We start from the raw sequence: 19,182 nt of genomic DNA on the forward strand, positions 1-19,182 counted from the left end.
CCCTACCCCTGCAGCAAACTTTTGCTTGCACAGCCAGGCGTTTCCATATATCTTCTGAAATCTAGACTGAGGTTCCTAAACCTCAATTCTTGACTTCTGTGCACCCACAGGCTCAACACCAAATGGAAGCTGCTAAAAGGGTTGGGGCTTCCACTCTCTGAAGCCACAGCCTGAGCTCTACGTTGGCCCCTTTGTTATTTCTTTTTTAACCTATAAGTTACTTAGGTTGTTATTAAAGTTACTTATTATAAAGTTATTAAAGTTACTTACTATTATTAAATTTTCAAGGAGACAAAAGATACTAAAGGCTGGAAGGATAGGGGAAGTGAGGGGTAGGGAGGGATTTACTAAAGGATATAAAATTTTAGCTAGATAGGAAGAATAAATCCTAGTATTCTCTACCACTTAGAATGACTAGTTAACAATATTTTGTATAATTTCAAATAGGTAGAAAGAGAATGTTGAGTGTTCCTAACACACAAAAAAAGACGATGCTTGCGATGATGGTTTTGCTAATTACCCTGATCTGATCACTTTGCAAAATATGTATTAAAACATCAATATGTACCCCATGAATATGTACACTTATTATTTGTCAATTAAAAAAAATTTCAAGGTGAATGATTTTTGAGTAGTTATTTTAATACTCTTTCTCCTGGAAAGAAATACACTTAAAAGGCTAATGATGGTTGTATCTGTGTGGTGGATTTGTGATTTTCATTTTTTAACTTGCATTTTTATAAGTATTTTCAAGGATAGTTAAAATGAACATGCATTTCCTTATAAGTAGAAAAGTTAGAAATAGTTATAAAACTATGTTCATAAAGCTGTTGTACTTAGGTCTGAGGAAATTTGAGGATACTAACACTGATGAAAAAAGAACCCTTGTCTCCCTCCTTGCACTCTCTCCCCACTCTTTCTATCCTCTAGGATTGAACAGTTGCATTTGAATGTAGGGTAAGTTAGAGGAGAATATAGAAATTATAGTGTGTTAGTGTATTGCATTAAGTGTATATCTTTTTAATTAATTTTTAAAGTTTATATATAGGATTTGCCTAGGGCATAATTTATGGAGCTTATAAATAAATATCCGTTTAGGAGACAGTGTTAATAGATTCATTACAGTGAGCATTTATTAATCATCTTTTGTATAAAAGGTTTTCTGGGACTCTTAACAGATGAGTAAGTCATCTTTTCCCTCAGGGTCCCTGGCTAGGAAATAGCCATGTAAGTCATTAATATGTGCAAGACAGACTAAAATGGAATAAACTGAGTGGAAGTGCTAGTTGAAGGAACAAGGAAGAGAGATTTGAGCTAACCTTTAAAGAATAAGAATTTCAGTAGGTGGAAAATGGCATTCTAGACTGAGAATTATTTTGGTAATGATACATACTCATGATAGTACATGATATAGTTGAACAGTGTAGAACAAACTAACATGGATATTGTGTTCATGGAGAGCCGAAGCGTGAAACATGAAGTGTTTCTAAGATGTTGACTTGTTCAGAGTTGTAGATGACAAAATTAAGCTTCTTCGGTACTTATAATTAAAGTACATCCCTATAAACTCTATGCATATGGAAGTTTCTGTATTATAAATAAGGATATAAATGCCTTAGTTAAATTACTATTGAAATGAGCATGTTGAAATCCAGCTTTTTAATTGAAATCATTAGTATGGTAATGTAAGTGTTTGGGACCTTGTCTCTAGGGGCACTAAGACCTGGAAATGGCCCTGAAATTTTATTGGGTCAGGGACTTCCTCAGCAACCACCACAGCAGCATAGAGTACTCCAGCAACTACAGCAGGGAGATTGGAGATTACAGCAACTCCATTTACAGCATCGTCATCCTCACCAGCAGCAGCAGCAACAGCAACAGCAGCAGCAGCAGCAGCAGCAGCAGCAGCACCACCACCACCACCACCTACTTCATGATGCTTATATGCAGCAGGTAATTTTTTTGTTTCTTTAGATATGGAAGTAGTGTGAAATTGATGCAGCAAATTGAATATCAGTGAATTCCTTTTTGTATCATGGGCTCCTTGAACTCTAGATTTGAGTAAACACTTTCCCCAATTTTCTGATTATGAAATAATATTTAATTTGCAATCAGTGAAATACTTAAGAATACTCTAAAATAGATTGCATTGTGGCCTTATAAAGAAAAGAATGTTCATCTGAAACATTTAGTATTCACAAATAAGTACTGCAGTTTGTAATGAATATTATCTGAGGTTACATTTTGAGTTCACAGACTAATAATGCTGTTGTTGGAAAGGTGATATTAGGCTTTGCAGAAGTAACATTGTCTTAGATTTTTGTCACCTCCTGGTTTTGGTTGATAGATCCAGAGTGGAGGGTGGTAAGTAGGTGGTACCATGGGATGCCCAGAGGACACCACTGGAGGGGAGATAAAAGGAGAGTGTAAATTTAATGTAATGGATCTTGGTTAGAAGTCACTTCTTGTGTCTTTACTTTCTAGGAAAAGGTGGTAAATGTGTTTTGGTAACTTTCTTCTAAACAGTCTTAAATTGTGCTACAAGTGGTTTTAATTGAATCTCTGTTATGTTTTGTTGATAATTTTGAAACTAGTTCTGGATCAGAGAATTGCTTCAGAGAATGATTTGCTCTTTTTTTTTTTTTTTTTTAATAGCAACCACTGTATTAGTGACTTTTTCTTAAATATTTAAAAGAGGATTTTTGATTCTGGCCAAGTGAGCCTACCTTCAAAACTTTTTAAAAAGGTTTATTTCATCTTGCTGTGGTTTTCTAGTAATAGAGCTGTTCCTGCAGATGATTGGTTTTAAGTTTCTGATGATAAGCATATTTATTAATAAATTATAGTAATTTAGAGTGTAACTATTTTGTGTTGATGTTTGGACTGCTGATTTCTCAAATCATTATTATGGTAAGATCAATACTTTGAAAAAGGGCTCTGACACAAAAAAGGCATGAATAACATTTATTAATTTGTTTGATTTTCTCATTGTAGTATCAACATGCAACACAGCAGCAACAGATGCTTCAGCAACAGTTTTTAATGCATTCGGTATATCAACCACAACCTTCTGCATCACAGTATCCAACAATGGTAACTTAAATAATTTCTAGAGATTTCTCTTAGTATACATTATGATGTTGGAATTCACAGTATGAATCATATTATGCAGAATTTAATAATTCAAAATCAAGTTAATTGACATGTATTTTATCAAAGCCAGTCATATATTCTCAAACAACTTTAAATTGCACTGAACTATGGCACCTAAATATGGCACATAGTAATTGACTGATAACATACTTCTCTTATTGTGTAAGGGAAATGATGTCTTACCTATAGTCTTTTGTCACATGTCTCTTTCATTCAGCAAATATCTATTGAGTAAAAAAATGAAACCCAAATGGAGAGTGTATTTGCTTCAGAGAATAATTTGACTTTTTTTTTTTTTTTTTTACAGCAACCACTGTATTAGTGACTTTAAGCTACTCTTTTTCTTGAAATATTTAAAAGAGGATTTTTGATTCTGGCCAAGTGAGCCTACCTTCACAACTTTTTAAAAAGGTTTATTTCATCTTGCTGTGGTTTTCTAGTAGTAGAGCTGCTCCTGCAGGTGATTGTTTTTTAGGTTTCTGATTTTGTCACCAATGTGAAAGGAAGGAACATAGTAAATAGATGCAGTGCTGACAGTGCTTTAGGACTGGAGCATTGTTTTGTATAATATCATTTCTTTTTTCAGATGCAGCAGTATCAGCAGGCTTTCTTTCAACAGCAGATGCTAGCTCAACATCAGCCGTCTCAACAGCAGGCATCACCTGAATATCTTACCTCCCCTCAAGAGTTCTCACCAGCCTTAGTTTCCTACACTTCATCACTTCCAGCTCAGGTTGGAACCATAATGGACTCCTCCTATAGTGCCAATAGGCAAGTATTTTTCCAGTGAAAGCAAAGGAAATTATTGTGGAAGTGGAAGTCATTGTTGAATGGTCGGTCATTAAGTTCTCCTAAATTAATTTGGACTTATTTTTTCTGTAGAGCCACCCATTCTCTCTTCCTAGTCCTGTCTTCTGGTCCCTTCGCATCCCCATCCTTCCATTTCCTCAGTTAATTCTGCTTACTGTTATTTGTAGGTAAGGCGTAGCAACATCTAATAGCATTTAGGGCTAAGGATATTATTGGCTTGTGTGTACAGGCATTTTTTGTAATAAACAACACCCTAACAAGTGACTTTAGCAGTTAAAAATAAATCCTCATAGACTTTTTCTATTTACATGTTATTACCTTTGATTAATTTTACTGTTTACTCATAAAGGTTGTATAATTTAATTTAAATAGGTATAAACATTTTTACATATATATATTTTAAGATGATATATAGTAAACATACTGTTACTATAACAGTTGGGAATAGTATATTTTGGCTATTTAGATATATTGGTTAGGTGAGTTATAAATTAAAGAACTTGTACAAATTTTCTTTTACATATAAAATGGCAGGTGCTTTGGCATCTTGTAGTTAAGAATCATCATGAATGCCTCCTAATGTTTTTAGATACTTAGGAGCTGTTAGACTTTTGTTACAGGAACACTGAAGAAGTTCTCATACAATGCTATTTAAGGATTTGAAACAATAGCTGAGAAAAGGTGTCTATAAGCTTTGGCTCAGAGTTGAGCAGGAGAAACAGCAGCATCAGTAGCATACTCGTACACTGCATCTCAAGAGAGAGCTAAAGTATGCAGTTTGCTATAGGACGCCTCCCAACCTCTGTGTGTGTGCGCGCACGTGCGTGTGTGTGCATGTGTGCACACATGCACCAGGGACAGATAGTGGGGCGGGTATGGTAGGGAGGAAGACAGAAACATGAACTGATTTCTTGAACTTCTTTTCTAAAGTAAGAATTGGGGTGGAGGAATTAGGACAGTTTTGTCTAGGGAGAAAGCAGAGTATATGGTTAAAGGCCAGTTTAAATGTCCAGCTCAGGCAGGGTGCGGTGGCTCATGCCTGTAATCCCAGCACTTTGGGAGGCCAAGGCAGGTGGATCACGAGGTCAGGAGATCAAGACCATCCTAGCCAATATGGTGAAACCTTGTCTCTACTGAAAATACAAAAATTAGCTGGGTGTGGTTGTGTGCGCCTGTAATCCCAGCTACTTGGGAGGCTGAGGCAGGAGAATGGCTTGAACTCCAGCCTGGTGAATCCATCTCACAAAAACAAACAAACAAACAAACAAACAAAACCTTCAGATCAGTATTTGCCAAACTCGTTGTCATTTATCTACTCTAGTTAAAGTGTTTTGCTTTATTCATGTAGTGCTTTTTTTCTTTAATAATTAGGAACATTATTGTGTATAATAAAATTAAAACATTATACATTTTAAACAAATAAGATCCACTAAAATATAAAGTACAAAATGTAAATTGTAATCTAATAAATTTGCTAAGTCCGCTAGTGATAAGAATGGAATAATTTTCCTCATTAAAAATCGGATATTCTGCTTGATGATTGCTTAGTTTAAGATACCGATGAGGCTATTGTATTAATTAGATGATTGCTTTTTTCCACTTTTGAAGCTAACTAGCATAAAAAAATGTCAAATCTAGTGTATTTAGTTGGAAAGTAGAAAAGATATTAAACTGTCTTCTCTGACATAGCATAGGTATTGTGTATACTTCATATTGTAAAAGTCTGTCAGCTCCTGGAAGCAAAGTTATGTCACTGATGAGAATGGGATGATGAATTGGAAATCTGTCTAAACTTCTGATTAGTTACAAAGAAAGTTGGATATCCAGGGATTTGAGGCATACACTGGCATGCAAGGTGCTGATACCTGTAATGTATATTAATTACTGTAGCACGGCTTGCTTTATTCTCATTTGTAGTGATGCTATTCGACAAATCACAGGTTTGATACATTAGATACTTTTCTTTTAATTTCTGTGTAACTATTAAAAAATAAGTTATCACAAAAATCATCTTGCATTCCCCAGGTTAGGAAATACTGGGTTGCATATCTGGGAAAGTGCATAAGACTTGTTTTACTCCACTCCTATGAAATTATGTATTTAAGGATATGGTAGAAAAAATTATACACTCAGCCACTAAAGGTTAGAAATGTGGAACTTCATGTGTGAACATTGCTCCAGCCACACTTGGTACATCAGTGCTACTGCATTAATATTATTATACCTATTTAACATCAGATTGTATGTTGAGTGTAATGTCTTCTGTAACAATTTAAAAAGAGCTGTACACTAATGTTCCTGCTTATAACTAAGTCAGTGGAAGAAGAGAATTGGGGTTAAATGTTTGTCTCTAAGTGGGTAAGGGGCTATTTGAGTAGAATATAAGAAACTAAGTAGTTCCTTAGACAGAGGGAAAGAGTCACTCTCTTTGTTGAAATAATTATTTCCTTTTCTTTTCCACTGTCTTTTGCTAAACTTTCTACTCTTCCGTCATGTTAATTTATCTTTACTATGAATATCAGAGAGTATTATTGTTTTATATTCCAATAATAGTTAAAATAAACATTTTCTGTGCATACGTTATCTTCTTATGATATAATTGGCCTGTTGTATTAGTTATCTGTTGATGCCTAATAAATTATCTCAAAACTTAGTGGTTTAAAACAGCAATAAACATTTATTATCTTACATACTTTCTTTGGATCAGAAATTTAGGAGTGGCTTAACAGGGTGGTTGTGTCTGGTAAGGCTGGTTCGGCTCTCCTCTGAAGGCTTGGCTGGTGCTAAAGGATGTAATTTACAAGATAGTTTACTCACATGGATTTGGGCAGGAGGCTTCAGTCCCCTGCCACATGGATTTCTCCAAAAGACTGCTTGAGTTTTCTCTTTGGCAAGGCAAAAATTATTTTGAACAAGGAATTATTGATTCTGGTTTCTCCCTCAACAAGTGATCCAAGAGACAGAGCAAGGAGGAATCTGAAATGTCTTTTTAGACCTAGTCTCAGCAGTCATGGGCTGCTGCTTGTGCCATGTTTCATTTGTTAGAATTGGGTCACTAGATCTAGCTCATGTTCAAGGGCAGCGAAATTCAGTTTCACCCTTTGAAGGGAGGAATGTCAGATAACTTGTAGACATATTTTAATACCTGTTTAAACTACGTTAAGGTGATACCCTATTGAGTTACAGCCTGCCAATGGGAATCCGTAAATTTATTTTGGGAATAGTAAGAGGGTGATTCATATAGGGAATCAGAGTTCTAAAAGGAATCATTGACAGACAGGAGGGGCAATGCCCACCATCTCTCTCTCAGTTTTACACACTCTGATTTTTTTTTTTTTCCCTTCAATTTTCTGGATAAAAACATATCTGATCTGTGTTTTAAAGACTGAAAATTCTTAGAGATAGTTTTGGAATTAGAGATGGGACTCTGTCACAGGAGGCAGGCTCAGACTGCTTGGCAGTTAATGCATCCAGAATGGATTTTAAACTGAATTGTTTTTAAAATTAAGATACTAAGTTCTACTTACTAAGCAAGTCTGTCTACTTGTAGGTAACTTAACTATGTTTATTTTCCTCTATTATATGCTAGCCTTCAGTAAGTATTTAAGTATCCTATTCTTGGCTTAGATATACTGAAGGGGCTTGGACTAAGGGATTAAATGGATGACTTTTGCCTTTTTCTTTCTCTTCTAAGACCTGTTTGGTGGCAATGACAATGAGCTCTCAACAGTTAGGTAAATTTAGGGAATCAGTTAAGACTTGCGAAATTGGGATACCACTTTGAACATTAGGATTCTCCCTTCATTACTACTGTTAAGTGGATTTGGATATGAATTATGAAAGGAACTTAATAGCTTTCTTACATTGTCTCATTCTTATGCTATACAGTCATGCATTGCATAACAACGGGGACATGTTCTGAGAAATTGCATCATTAGGCAATTTTATCGTCGTATGAACATCGTAGAGTGCATTTACACAAACTTAGATGGTATAGCCTACTACACATCTAGGCTTTATTATATAGCTTATTGCTCTTAGGCTGCAAACCTGTATAGCATGTTATTGTATTTAGTACTATAGGCAATTGTAACAGAATGGTAAGTATTTTTGTATCTAAACATAGAAAAGGTAGAATAAAAATACTGTAGGCAGGATAAAAAATGGTACATCTGTATAGGGCACTTACCATGAATGGAGCTTGGAGGACTGAAAGTTTCTCTGGGTGGGTCAATGAGTGAGTCGTGAGTGAATGTGAAGGCCTAGGACATTACTGTACAGTATTATAGACTTGACTTTATAGACACCGCATTCTTAGGACACACTAAATTTATGTAAAATTTTTTTCTTCAATAATAAATTAACTTCAGTTTTTTACTTTATAAGCTTTAAAAATTTTAAAAATGTTTTGACTCTGGTAGTAACACAAAACACAAACATGTACAACTGTGCAAAAGTATTTTCTTTATATTATTCTACAGTTTTTTTCTATTTTAACTTTTCTTTTTAAACTTTTTTGTTGAAAACTAAGACACAAACACACACATTAGTCCTGGCCTAAGGTGTGGATTGTCAATATCAATATCTTCCACCTCCACATCTTGTCTCACTGCAAGTTCTTTAGGGGCAATAACAGGCATGGAGCTGTCATATCCTATGATAACAATACCTTCTCCTGGAATACCTCCTAAAGGACCTGCCTGAGGCTGTTTTACAGTCGACTTCAAATAAAATAAGTAGAAGGAGTATACTTGAAAATAACTAAAAAATATGGTATAATAAATACATAAAACAATACAGTCATTTATTATCAAATATTATGCACTGTACACAATTGTATTGCTATACTTTTATACAACTGGCAGCCCAGTAGGTGTCTTCAAATCAGCATCACCACAAACACATGAATAATCTGTTGTGCTATAGTGTTACAATGGCTACGATATCACTAGGTGATAGGAATTTTTCAGCTCTGTTTTAATCTTACGGAACCACCATTATATATATGGTCCATTGTTGACTGGAAGGTCATTGTGTAGTACATGACTATATTTCCAGGCTGGGTTGCCGGGAGAGGTACACAGAGATTCTCGGGTTAAGAAATCTTTAGATTTTCATCTTCTCTTAAAAGCCTAGAGCCCTGTAAGATAATTTTCATAGAACCAGTGGTCTCAGGCTGCAGACTCTAGATACTTTAAATACTATAAATAATTTATTATATACAAAAATAACCCTCACTTAATTTTAGCTAACTTTTAAAGCAGTCCTAGCAATTCATCTTTTGTTAGTAGCTATATATAGGGAATGCCTTTGTCAAAAGGAAAATTACTGTGGTGTCCCAGCATAACCAAGGCATTTGATCACTGTGTTCAGTAGTGATTTTAGAGTGATACTGTCTGATAGGTGACTGATTTTTTCTTTAAGGCTTATTTCCTATGATAATAACAGTTAATACTTATTCTTATTTTTACTAGATATTGTTCTCTTTGCTTTATGTGTATTAAATTATTTAATCTTCTCAGTAACCCTATGAGGTGGATACCATTACTCCTTTTTACAGATGAAGCTGAGGCAGAGAAGTTAAGGAACTTGCCCAAGGGTATACAGCTAGTGTACCTTAAGTAGGTGATTATGGAGCTAGTATACCTTATGCAGGTGATCTAGATCCCATATGTTCTCTCTCTCCATCTCATGCCTTTGTCTGTCATTCTCTGTCATAAGGAAATGATTTGGTTTTCTAAGTATTTATAAAGTATAAACTAGGGCATTGTGAATTTTTATTAATTTTAATTTTGCTTTCCATCTTCTTTTTTCTTTCTCAATTATTACTATAGGTCAGTTGCTGATAAAGAGGCCATTGCAAATTTCACAAATCAGAAGAACATCAGCAACCCACCTGATATGTCAGGGTGGAATCCTTTTGGAGAGGATAATTTTTCTAAGTTAACTGAAGAGGAACTATTGGACAGAGAATTTGACCTTCTAAGATCAAGTAAGGGACACTTGAAGGCTTATTTTGCTTCACAGTAAAATAACAGCTCTATTATTATTCAGCAAGGCCAAAGACTTTTGAGAATGTATATGGGAAATTCTTTTTGTGCATTTGAGGGCAAAATTCAGGCCATCTTCTTATACTATCAAATTATGTTGTGTGCATTAGAAATCAGTTACCTGATAGTAGCTATTAAACCCAATATTGCTGATAGTATGCTAATATCCTAAAACTTAAATATTGCATATCTATAAATGTTAAATTCAGAATATCTCCAAAACATGGAACATTGATGTTTCAATAAAAAGGGAGACATTATTATTTTGCCTTAGTAATGATTGTGCAACTCTGTTTTTCTGCACACTCAATAGAAAATATTGTGGGTCTGAGATGCCCTTTGAAAATGCCTGAAAGAAAACATGGGCTACTACATTATGTTAATGTTTTGTAATGCCCTTTTAATGAGTGGTGACATAAAAGGGCTGCTTTGTTGTCCTGATATGGCAAAAATTAAATAAATTCTTTTTCACTTTAAATCAGATATCTCAATGTTTTTACTTGGAATCATTGCTTTTCTTTGAACTACCTAATAGATGTCAAGCTTCGCCACACATTTTAGAAATGTCCTTTTTTTGAAAGAATGATGCGAGTGTTTTGAGTAGGTCGCAAAATAGGAGCAAAAAGCTCACTTCTAGAGTATGTAGATAATTTTCAGGTTTCTGAGGCTTGTGTGTGTGTGTGTGTGTATGCAGGTGTGCACACAAAACAAGTGTGTTTTCCCCTTTTGCATGTGAAAAGAAGGTCTTAATAGTCCCTAGTTTGTAGTTCCTAGGTCCTATTTCATTTAGGTAATTGGCCTTATGAGAATGTTTAATAGATGAAATACTTTGTTCTGAATTGGTATATATTTTATATAAAATTCCTGTAAGAATAGTTGTTTGGGATTTAAATTTGTATTTTACATATTGGTTATATGAGTATGAAAATTGATGATTAAATGCGATATAAAAATATGTTCTGAACTGTTAATAAAGGTTTCTTAATAAAACCAATCATATCTTACTAAAACAATTTTTTTTTAAACCACCACTTTTTTATTTGGCATTTTCCTAGAATTTATGTTGAGTAGGCCCAAAAGCAAGAGTTGTTTTTTTTTTTTGAGACTGAGTTTTGCTCTTGTTGCCCAGGCTGGAGTGCAATGGCACAATCTCGGCTCACTGCAACTTCTGCCTCCTGGGTTCAAGCGATTCTCCTGTCTCAGCCTCCCGAGTAGCTGGGATGACAGGCATGTGCCACCATGCCTGGCGAATTTTGTATTTCTGGTAGAGACAGGATTTCTCCATGTTGGTCAGGCTGGTCTCAAACTCCCGACCTCGGGTGATCTGCCCACCTCAGCCTCCCATAGTGCTGGGATTACAGGTGTGAGCCACCACGCCCAGCTCTTTCAGAGTGATGGAAGAGGTAGATACAGGGTGTAACCAAATCATTATAATTTATAGGACTATATTTAAAGCAAAATATATTAATTTTAATGTGTACTGATCAGGGTTTGCTAAATTAGTATTTTCAACTGCTTAGGTAAAAAATTATTTTTAAAAAATGAATTTATGAAATGAGTATTCACATTATTTTGTATCCTATAAAAATGTGTTATTCTAAGCTTCCTAGAATTTGTAATGACATCAAAGTTAGTTTTATTTACTTAGCATAGGCAAGAGTGACATATGAATATGCCTATATGTATATAACTTCATAAAAATTGTGTTGAGTACGTAAAATTCTTAAGTAGCTATTTTTAAGAATACCTTAAAACTTCATGATCAGATAATGTGTGAATTTTAAACTTCATGATCAGATAGCATTTGTAAATTGTGCATGTATCTGTGTGCACATGTGTATGCCAAAGAGAGTTCAGACTTTGCAGTATTAATTATACAAAGATACTAAGTTCCAAAGGAAAGTGCAGGAGGAATTTTATGTGAAGGTTAGACTTGGAGCAACCTTAGCCATTTGGAAAAACACATAGATGGTCCATGAGCTACTGAAATTATTGTCACAAGTCTCATGCACTTAATTTGGCAGAAAACATAAATTTTGATCCCTGGCAATGTTACTTAACTAGGTTGTAATCTCAGATAAGTCACTCAACTGCTGTCAGTCTCACTTTCGCATTTGTAAACTGGCGATAGTGGTGCCTATTTCATAGGGTTGTCCAGATAATTAAATGATGCCTTTAAATCTGGGCACTCAATAAATAAATGCCACTTTCCCTTTTCTCACTTTCTGTATAAGCCTTTATGTCATGATTTAAGAGGTTTTTGACTTTTAGCCAGCATTTAAAAATTGTATTTAAATTATCAGTTTCTCAGTGGTGCTGTAACCGTCAAATTAGAAGGGGCTTTGTGGGCAAACACATCAAAAGCAGAAGTGACAAATGATAGCAAGGAAGTTGATGGAAAAGTGTCTGTTTTTGTCTTAATAATTGATATTCATTGTTCAGTGACTATTTTGGGGTCAATGAACCCACCCTTTTAGGATTCAAAAAAGTGAAATGTCTTTAATAAAGAAGTTTGTAACTACTATAAAGTTGTGTATAAAATATAGTTTAGAAAGATTTCCTTTCAGAGTTTAACTTAACTGTAAAATTTAGTCATCTTTAGCACCTCTTTCAGAAGCAATAAGATACCTAATATTTGATCTATTTGATAGAGTTTATATTATATTGATGGGCAAAAGAACTCTTTCAGAACCTTAAGAGTTTATTAGAAGACTAATTGTGCAATGAAAATTGATAGTTGGTCATTATACTAAACTTTATTAAAGTTTAATAACTTTTACTTTTTTGAATTCCGAAATAGTGGGTTCAATGACTCCAAAAATTTGCCCATCAGTATAATATAAATCCTGTCATTTTCCAAAATGAATAAACTATTGATGTAGTTGAAATGCCGTGTAGGATATTTGTACCCTTTTCCTTGACCACAGGTATTAACAATTTTCCAAAGTCTTTTCTAAAATAATTTATATTTGATTTATAAAACAGTTTCCAGTGAGAAACTGAAAGCCTTTATATGGTCCTTAAAAGTAGAGGTATTGCCAGTGTAATGATTATTCAGAATAATACTTTTCCATTTGGGGTTTTATTTTGAAAATGATTCATGGTTATTTGTTTAAAAGCAAAAAAAAAAAAGGAAAATAATAGCTGGTTAGGAAATATTTTACATGTATTATCCAGAAAGTAATTTTCAAATCATAATAGTATTTTGAGATATCAAAATTCTAAAATATTACTAATTGATAACAACGTTGTTTAGTGATCTTTAAGAAAACAGTAGATTCCATATACTAGGCAAAGGGATTTAATATGTAAAATAAACTAGATTCTTCTTGCTTTCACCTTCACTATAAATGAATACCATTTATGGTTCAGAATTGTTTTACCTGTTCTTAATTTTAGTAAGAAGAAAACATTAAATCAAATTTAAGCATTAATAATAAAGCTTGTCTGAATGATATTTTTAAAAATTTAAGTTTGTATTTTTACTTTTTTGTACCAGAATATCCAGACTAGTACGTAAACTTTAGCAATTTAATTGTCATAATATTTTAGTATCTTAATATTTAATATGACAATTTAACATTGACATAATATTTAATACATTAAACTAATGAGAACACAGATGCTTGCTTTGGGGAATTTATAAACTTATATTTGTGCAAATAGTTGTGTACCTGTTAATTAAAACTATTACTTCATGAAATATATTTCATTTATTGATGGTGGATTTTTTCTGCTTAAAATTGAATCAAAATAACTAAAAGGAAAAATAGAAGATACTAAAGATATTGTGATTGCTTTATAAATTCCACTGAATGTTGTTGTTTCATCTATGAAGCCACAGAATGATAATGGCTTATAAGCATCTGAATCTACAGTTTATTGTAAAATATTAACCCTCATCTTTTTAAGCAAATTCATAACTATTACTGTTCCTTCAGTGCAGAATAACAGAACTTTTCAAGTATATTAGACCAGTTTCAAGAGTATCACATGACGACTGTACTTTTAAACCTTATTCATTAACCTTTTAGCCTTTTACACCATTATCCATATAAGCAGCAGAATTAACTTTGTAGACTATTTTAATTTCGTGATGATATTATGGAATATACTTTGATTCTAAGATTTTAAAATCCTGTATTTTCGCTATCTGTATCAATTAAAATTCTTGAAAAGATACTGTCTTTATTCACCAACATAATTCTTTTGTGAAGGCAGGAGGTAAGTTTCTTATATTGGATAATCAAGCTTTGTTCTAATCTAAAGAAAACCAGTCATTTGAAAATGTAATTAAAAGCATTTTAGGGATGACTGTGTATTTACAAAGTAGTTCTACATAACCATTTCATTAGATTTTATTTATAGGTAATTAATAATTACAAAATTAATGAGTATATTTATTTTGTATTTTGTGTCTTGAGACCCACATTTTCAGGTGAACTTTAGAAACATAAATGATCTTTAAAAAATTCCATTGAAAAGTTGATTCTGCATTTTATGGAACAATAACATTCATTTTACAATGAATTTATTCTGATTCCTATTTTGAAATAACTGGATAAATGAACTTTACATAGAGCAGTATCTTCCATAGTTTTACTTATAGGGACCCCATATAAAAATAAGTTCACCCCTACATGATAATGTGTATAGTTTTGTCATAATTTCACAGTACTGTTTATATCCTTACCATAAATTTACCACAGACTGATGGATGTAATATACCAGTGCATGAGAATTTAAAGAACCTTAGTGATAACTTCAGTTTTATAAGCTGGGACTTATTAGTATAGTAGTGGTTTAAATACATCGAGAGGGCTGGGTGTGGTGGGTTCTCGCCTGTAATTCTACTACTTTGGAGGTTGATGTGGGAGGATTGCTTGAGGCCAGGAGTTCGAGACTAGCCTGGGCAATATAGACCTCGTGTCTACAAAAAATTAAAAAAATAAAATTAACCAAGTGTGGTGTGCCTGTAGTTGCAGCTACTCCAGAGGCTGAGCCTTGGAGCCAGAGGTTGCAGTGAGCCAAGATCATGCCACTGTATCACAGCCTGGGTGAAACAGCAATGCTCTGTCTCAAAAACAAACATGCGCTGAGAGGCCGGGTGTGGTGGCTCATGCCTGTAATCCAGCACTTTAGGAGGATTGCTTGAGTCCAGGAGTTTGAGACCAGCCTGGACAACATAGAGCTTATCTCTACAAAAAAATAAAAAATTAGCTGAACGTGGTGGCCTGTGCCTGTAGTGCCAGCAACTTGGGAGGCTGAGTTTGGAGGATCGCTTGAACCTGAGAGATTGAGGCCACAGCCATGATCATGCCACTGCACCCTAGCTTGGGTGAAAGAGTGAGACCCTGTCTCAAAACATAAAATAAAACAAAAATAAAAACAGAGAGTATGTAAAATTGCAGATTCCTGAGTTACTACTCAGATAACTTGATTCATTAGGTCTGTGGTAGGGTCCAGGTAACTACATTTTATACAGAAATCCTAGCAGTTATGACGCAGATGGTTGAGGTATAAAGTCTGTTTCTAATTCAGACTTAAATATTTATACTTTTGGTCTTAATTTTCAGGAATGAGGGCCCTTGGATATTGACATGCTGTCATCATCACTCTGAGTCAGTCTCTTCATTTGTTCTTCCTCACCCCCTCTTTTCTCTGTTCTCAGTGCTTTATATACTGGAATTTGGGAAATGGAGAAGAGTGGGGGAGTCCAGGAGGATTCTGATACAAGGCATTCTTATTGGTTTTACTGTTATTCCATAAATGCATTCAGGGCCTGAATAAATAAATAACCACATGTAATCTCACTCAGTGAATCTGAATCCTCTCCTTAAGGTTTGATTGCAGCCTCCCACCACAATAAGTTAGGGATCCTTCGTTATATAAATTATTCTTCAACCTTTTGCAGAAAGATGTTATGGGACTGGCTTCTCTTTAATAGGTGTTTTGACAACAAAATAATAAAAAAGTTTTTAGTAAAATGAGCATTTGTTACTGATTTCCTGCATTAAGTATACAGTTAATACCTTGAAAAATAATACCCAAAATAAATTTTCATTGTTAACCATTGCAGTGTTGGATTTGAAAAGAGCACTTAAGTTTAGGAAGTTTTGTTTGTTCATAAAACAATTGTCAGATGTATTTAGTAACTCAATATTAGTGCCTTCATAAAATGTTTGATAGTGTTTCAACAAAATTTTAAGTAAAAATTTAAACAATCCAAAGTTTCATATAGATACTGCAGAATTCATGTTAACTGTAAAGGCTAGTAATTGTACCTATTGTCATAAAGGTTTTGAAAGAATTAGTTGCCCATAGGAGTAGTTATATTTAGAATATTATAGACTCTAGGGCCGTGTTTATTCAAGAGTGTACTTCCTGGACAGCAGTATCAGTATCACTTGGGGGCTAATTGAAGTGCGGAATGTCAGAATCCTCCCCAAACCCATTCCATCAGAGTCTACATTTTAACAAATCCCCAGGTAACCGAAATGTACATTCAATGTAAACAGCACTGTTAGAAGAGATGCTGCTTGAACTTGGGGCTTTTTGCTTCACTCCAAATTAAAAGTCATTTTTAGGGAATTCCAGTTCTACTTGGGTTCCCCCTCCCCTACACTGCAGTCCCTTAAAACTCAGTTGAAACCAGTACAGCTTACCATGGAGTTCTTGGAATATAGGTCAGTCTAAACATGATTTGGATTTCTTCAAATGGCTGTGGACCAAAGGTCTGCTGGCAGAAATGCTCGAAATATCTGGAAAGGAGGTAGAATGAGTCTCAAATAGAATTTTGATTGCCAAGAATCGGAGGCTAGAGAGACATCCTACAAAAATCAGGAAGTTCTCAACTAGTATGTGTCTACTATGTGGAGAGATTTTTGTTTGTTTTAGAGACAGGGTCTCCCTGTCATCTGGGTACAATTTTGGCTCACTGCAGCCTCAATTTTTAGTAGTATTTTTGTATTCTTAAAGTATTGTGTTTGTTATTGACTGTTATAGAATATTGTGAAGTTAACATTCTGTAAAGATCGGGAGAGATCCAAATTTCGTTACATGCTTGGTGAAAAAAAATCAAAAGACCATCTCTCTGTGTTGCTCAGGCTGGTTTCAAGAAATCCTTCTGCCTTGGTCTCCCAGATTATAGGTGTGAGCCCACATCCCTGACCTATATGGAGAGTTTAAGAGCAGGGAAAAGATAATCATTACTAGGGAGTCAGGATATATCAACTCAAACACACTGGGCCTCCAGCTCTTTCTCTTCCCGATTGTTCTTTCCTAGGTATTCACTCCCTTCCTTCCTTCAAGTCTTTTCTTACCTAGTGACTATTAGAATCACTCTACTACTAAAACCTCTACCCATTCCCTGAATTCCTGTTACCCTGCACTACATTTTTCTCTATAGCTTTTAACACACCATATACATTTCTTATTATGTCTATTGCCTATTATTTGTTTTTCCACACCAGCATTTAATCTGCATAAGGTCAGGGGTCTTTGTTTTGTTTGACATTACATGCCAGTTGTCTAGAATAGTGCCTGGCACATTGGCACATAGTAGATACTCAAATTTACTTGTTGGGTGAATCAATAAACTCTGTTTTTATGTAAGTCTTTGTGAGTGTGGGGAGGGGCATGTGTGTTTGTGTGTGTGTGTGTGTGTGTGTGTGTGTGAGAGAGAGAATGGTTTGATAATACAAAGTAGTATGAAAAATGAACAAAAAAGTAAAATATAGTGAATTTTTATTGCTATTGAGAAGTAAGATTTACCTACTTTATGGATGAATGACCATTTGCAAGATTTTTTCTAAATTTATTTTTGGAGACAGTCTGTCAAATATGTCTCTTTTTATTTAGCTGGGTTTGAGTTCAGGCCCAATATCTTAAAGCTGAGGACAAGTAGTATTTAAATGAACCAGAGTAAGTTTATTATTAGGTTAATTGTATTTAGTGAAACCTATCATGGATTATACTGTTAAACTTGCTTTTGCAGCAACAAATATGTATTAAATTCAGGACTACTCCCTAATACTTAGAATGATAGATTCTGAACCTAATATTTTTCAAAAAGGCTGGTGCTTTAATTTTCACTTTTATTTATGTTGTATATCACTTTTTAATTTAAAGATCATTTTTATTTCATTTTTTATTTCATTTCATCTTATTTTTGCAGATAGGCTCGAAGAGAGAGCATCCTCAGATAAGAATGTAGACTCACTTTCTGCTCCACATAACCATCCTCCAGAAGATCCTTTTGGTTCTGTTCCTTTCATTTCTCATTCAGGCAAGTTACACATGTAACATCATCACTATCGCAAATAAAACACACAAGAACAACAGCAAAATCTTATAAAGTGGAAGTAAGACTCTGATATTAGCTACAGAAAGTAGAAAATATTTTAACCTTTAGCTATCCTACTCTTCTTAATGATGTTCTTTGCGTTATTATTCAGTTGTATCTTTGCCAACATAGAAAAATGCCGATTTATGTAATAGAAACATAACTGCTTCTTTTCATCTTCATTATTGGATACTATTGAAAAAAATATTTAAAGATATTTTTATACTTGGCTTTTGCTTAAAAATTTGATATTTTCCTAGTTTGTACATGCTCTCTTGTAGATGCATTTTAAAAGTCTTAATAATTTTGTATTTGTCACAATCACTTTGTTTTAGCTACTCTTTTCTTCTTATATCCCTGCTTTTGATTCAATCCAGAATTTAAATATTGATGTTTTTCACAGTTAAAAGTTTTCAGTAATAATTTCAAATTACCCAGTTAACACTTGGAAGATACTAGGATGGAACAGGATCGTGCATTGGCATAAATGAATTTTCATGTATGTATGGTTATAGTGGAAAAAAGAGTTTTAATCTGGGCACAGGGAAATATGTTAGAAGAAATAATGCTTTATTAGAAGGTAAAAGTTTAATATATTCATGGTAACTGTCAACCATGTTCTTCAGTTCTGTTACTTTTATTTCTCACTTAGGCAAGTTACATATGTAACACCATTTAAAAACTACAGGAATAACAACAAAAGAAAACTTACAAATGTAAAGCCAAAATAAGAATTGAATGTTTAGGATTTCTGCTGAAGTACATTGAACAACTTTTCAACATTCAGACTTGTTTGGTTATCTAGAATATACAGGATAGTAAACA

The 19,182-nt window shown here is 34.1% G+C and overlaps 1 protein-coding gene across 1 annotated transcript in view; it reads left to right on the forward strand.

Annotated features, from left to right (window-relative positions):
- Positions 1-19,182, forward strand: part of BMP2K (BMP2 inducible kinase) — a 151,788-nt gene that overhangs the window by 104,952 nt on the left and 27,654 nt on the right. The window contains exons 14-18 of the mRNA XM_011966241.1: positions 1,712-1,953; positions 2,995-3,093; positions 3,740-3,924; positions 9,798-9,955; positions 18,190-18,300. Of these exons, the coding sequence (XP_011821631.1) occupies positions 1,712-1,953; positions 2,995-3,093; positions 3,740-3,924; positions 9,798-9,955; positions 18,190-18,300 (795 nt within the window). The remainder of the gene's footprint in view (positions 1-1,711; positions 1,954-2,994; positions 3,094-3,739; positions 3,925-9,797; positions 9,956-18,189; positions 18,301-19,182) is intronic.

The sequence above is a fragment of the Mandrillus leucophaeus genome, unplaced genomic scaffold, assembly GCF_000951045.1.
Source record: "Mandrillus leucophaeus isolate KB7577 unplaced genomic scaffold, Mleu.le_1.0 Scaffold75, whole genome shotgun sequence".
Classification (NCBI taxonomy): domain Eukaryota; kingdom Metazoa; phylum Chordata; class Mammalia; order Primates; family Cercopithecidae; genus Mandrillus; species Mandrillus leucophaeus.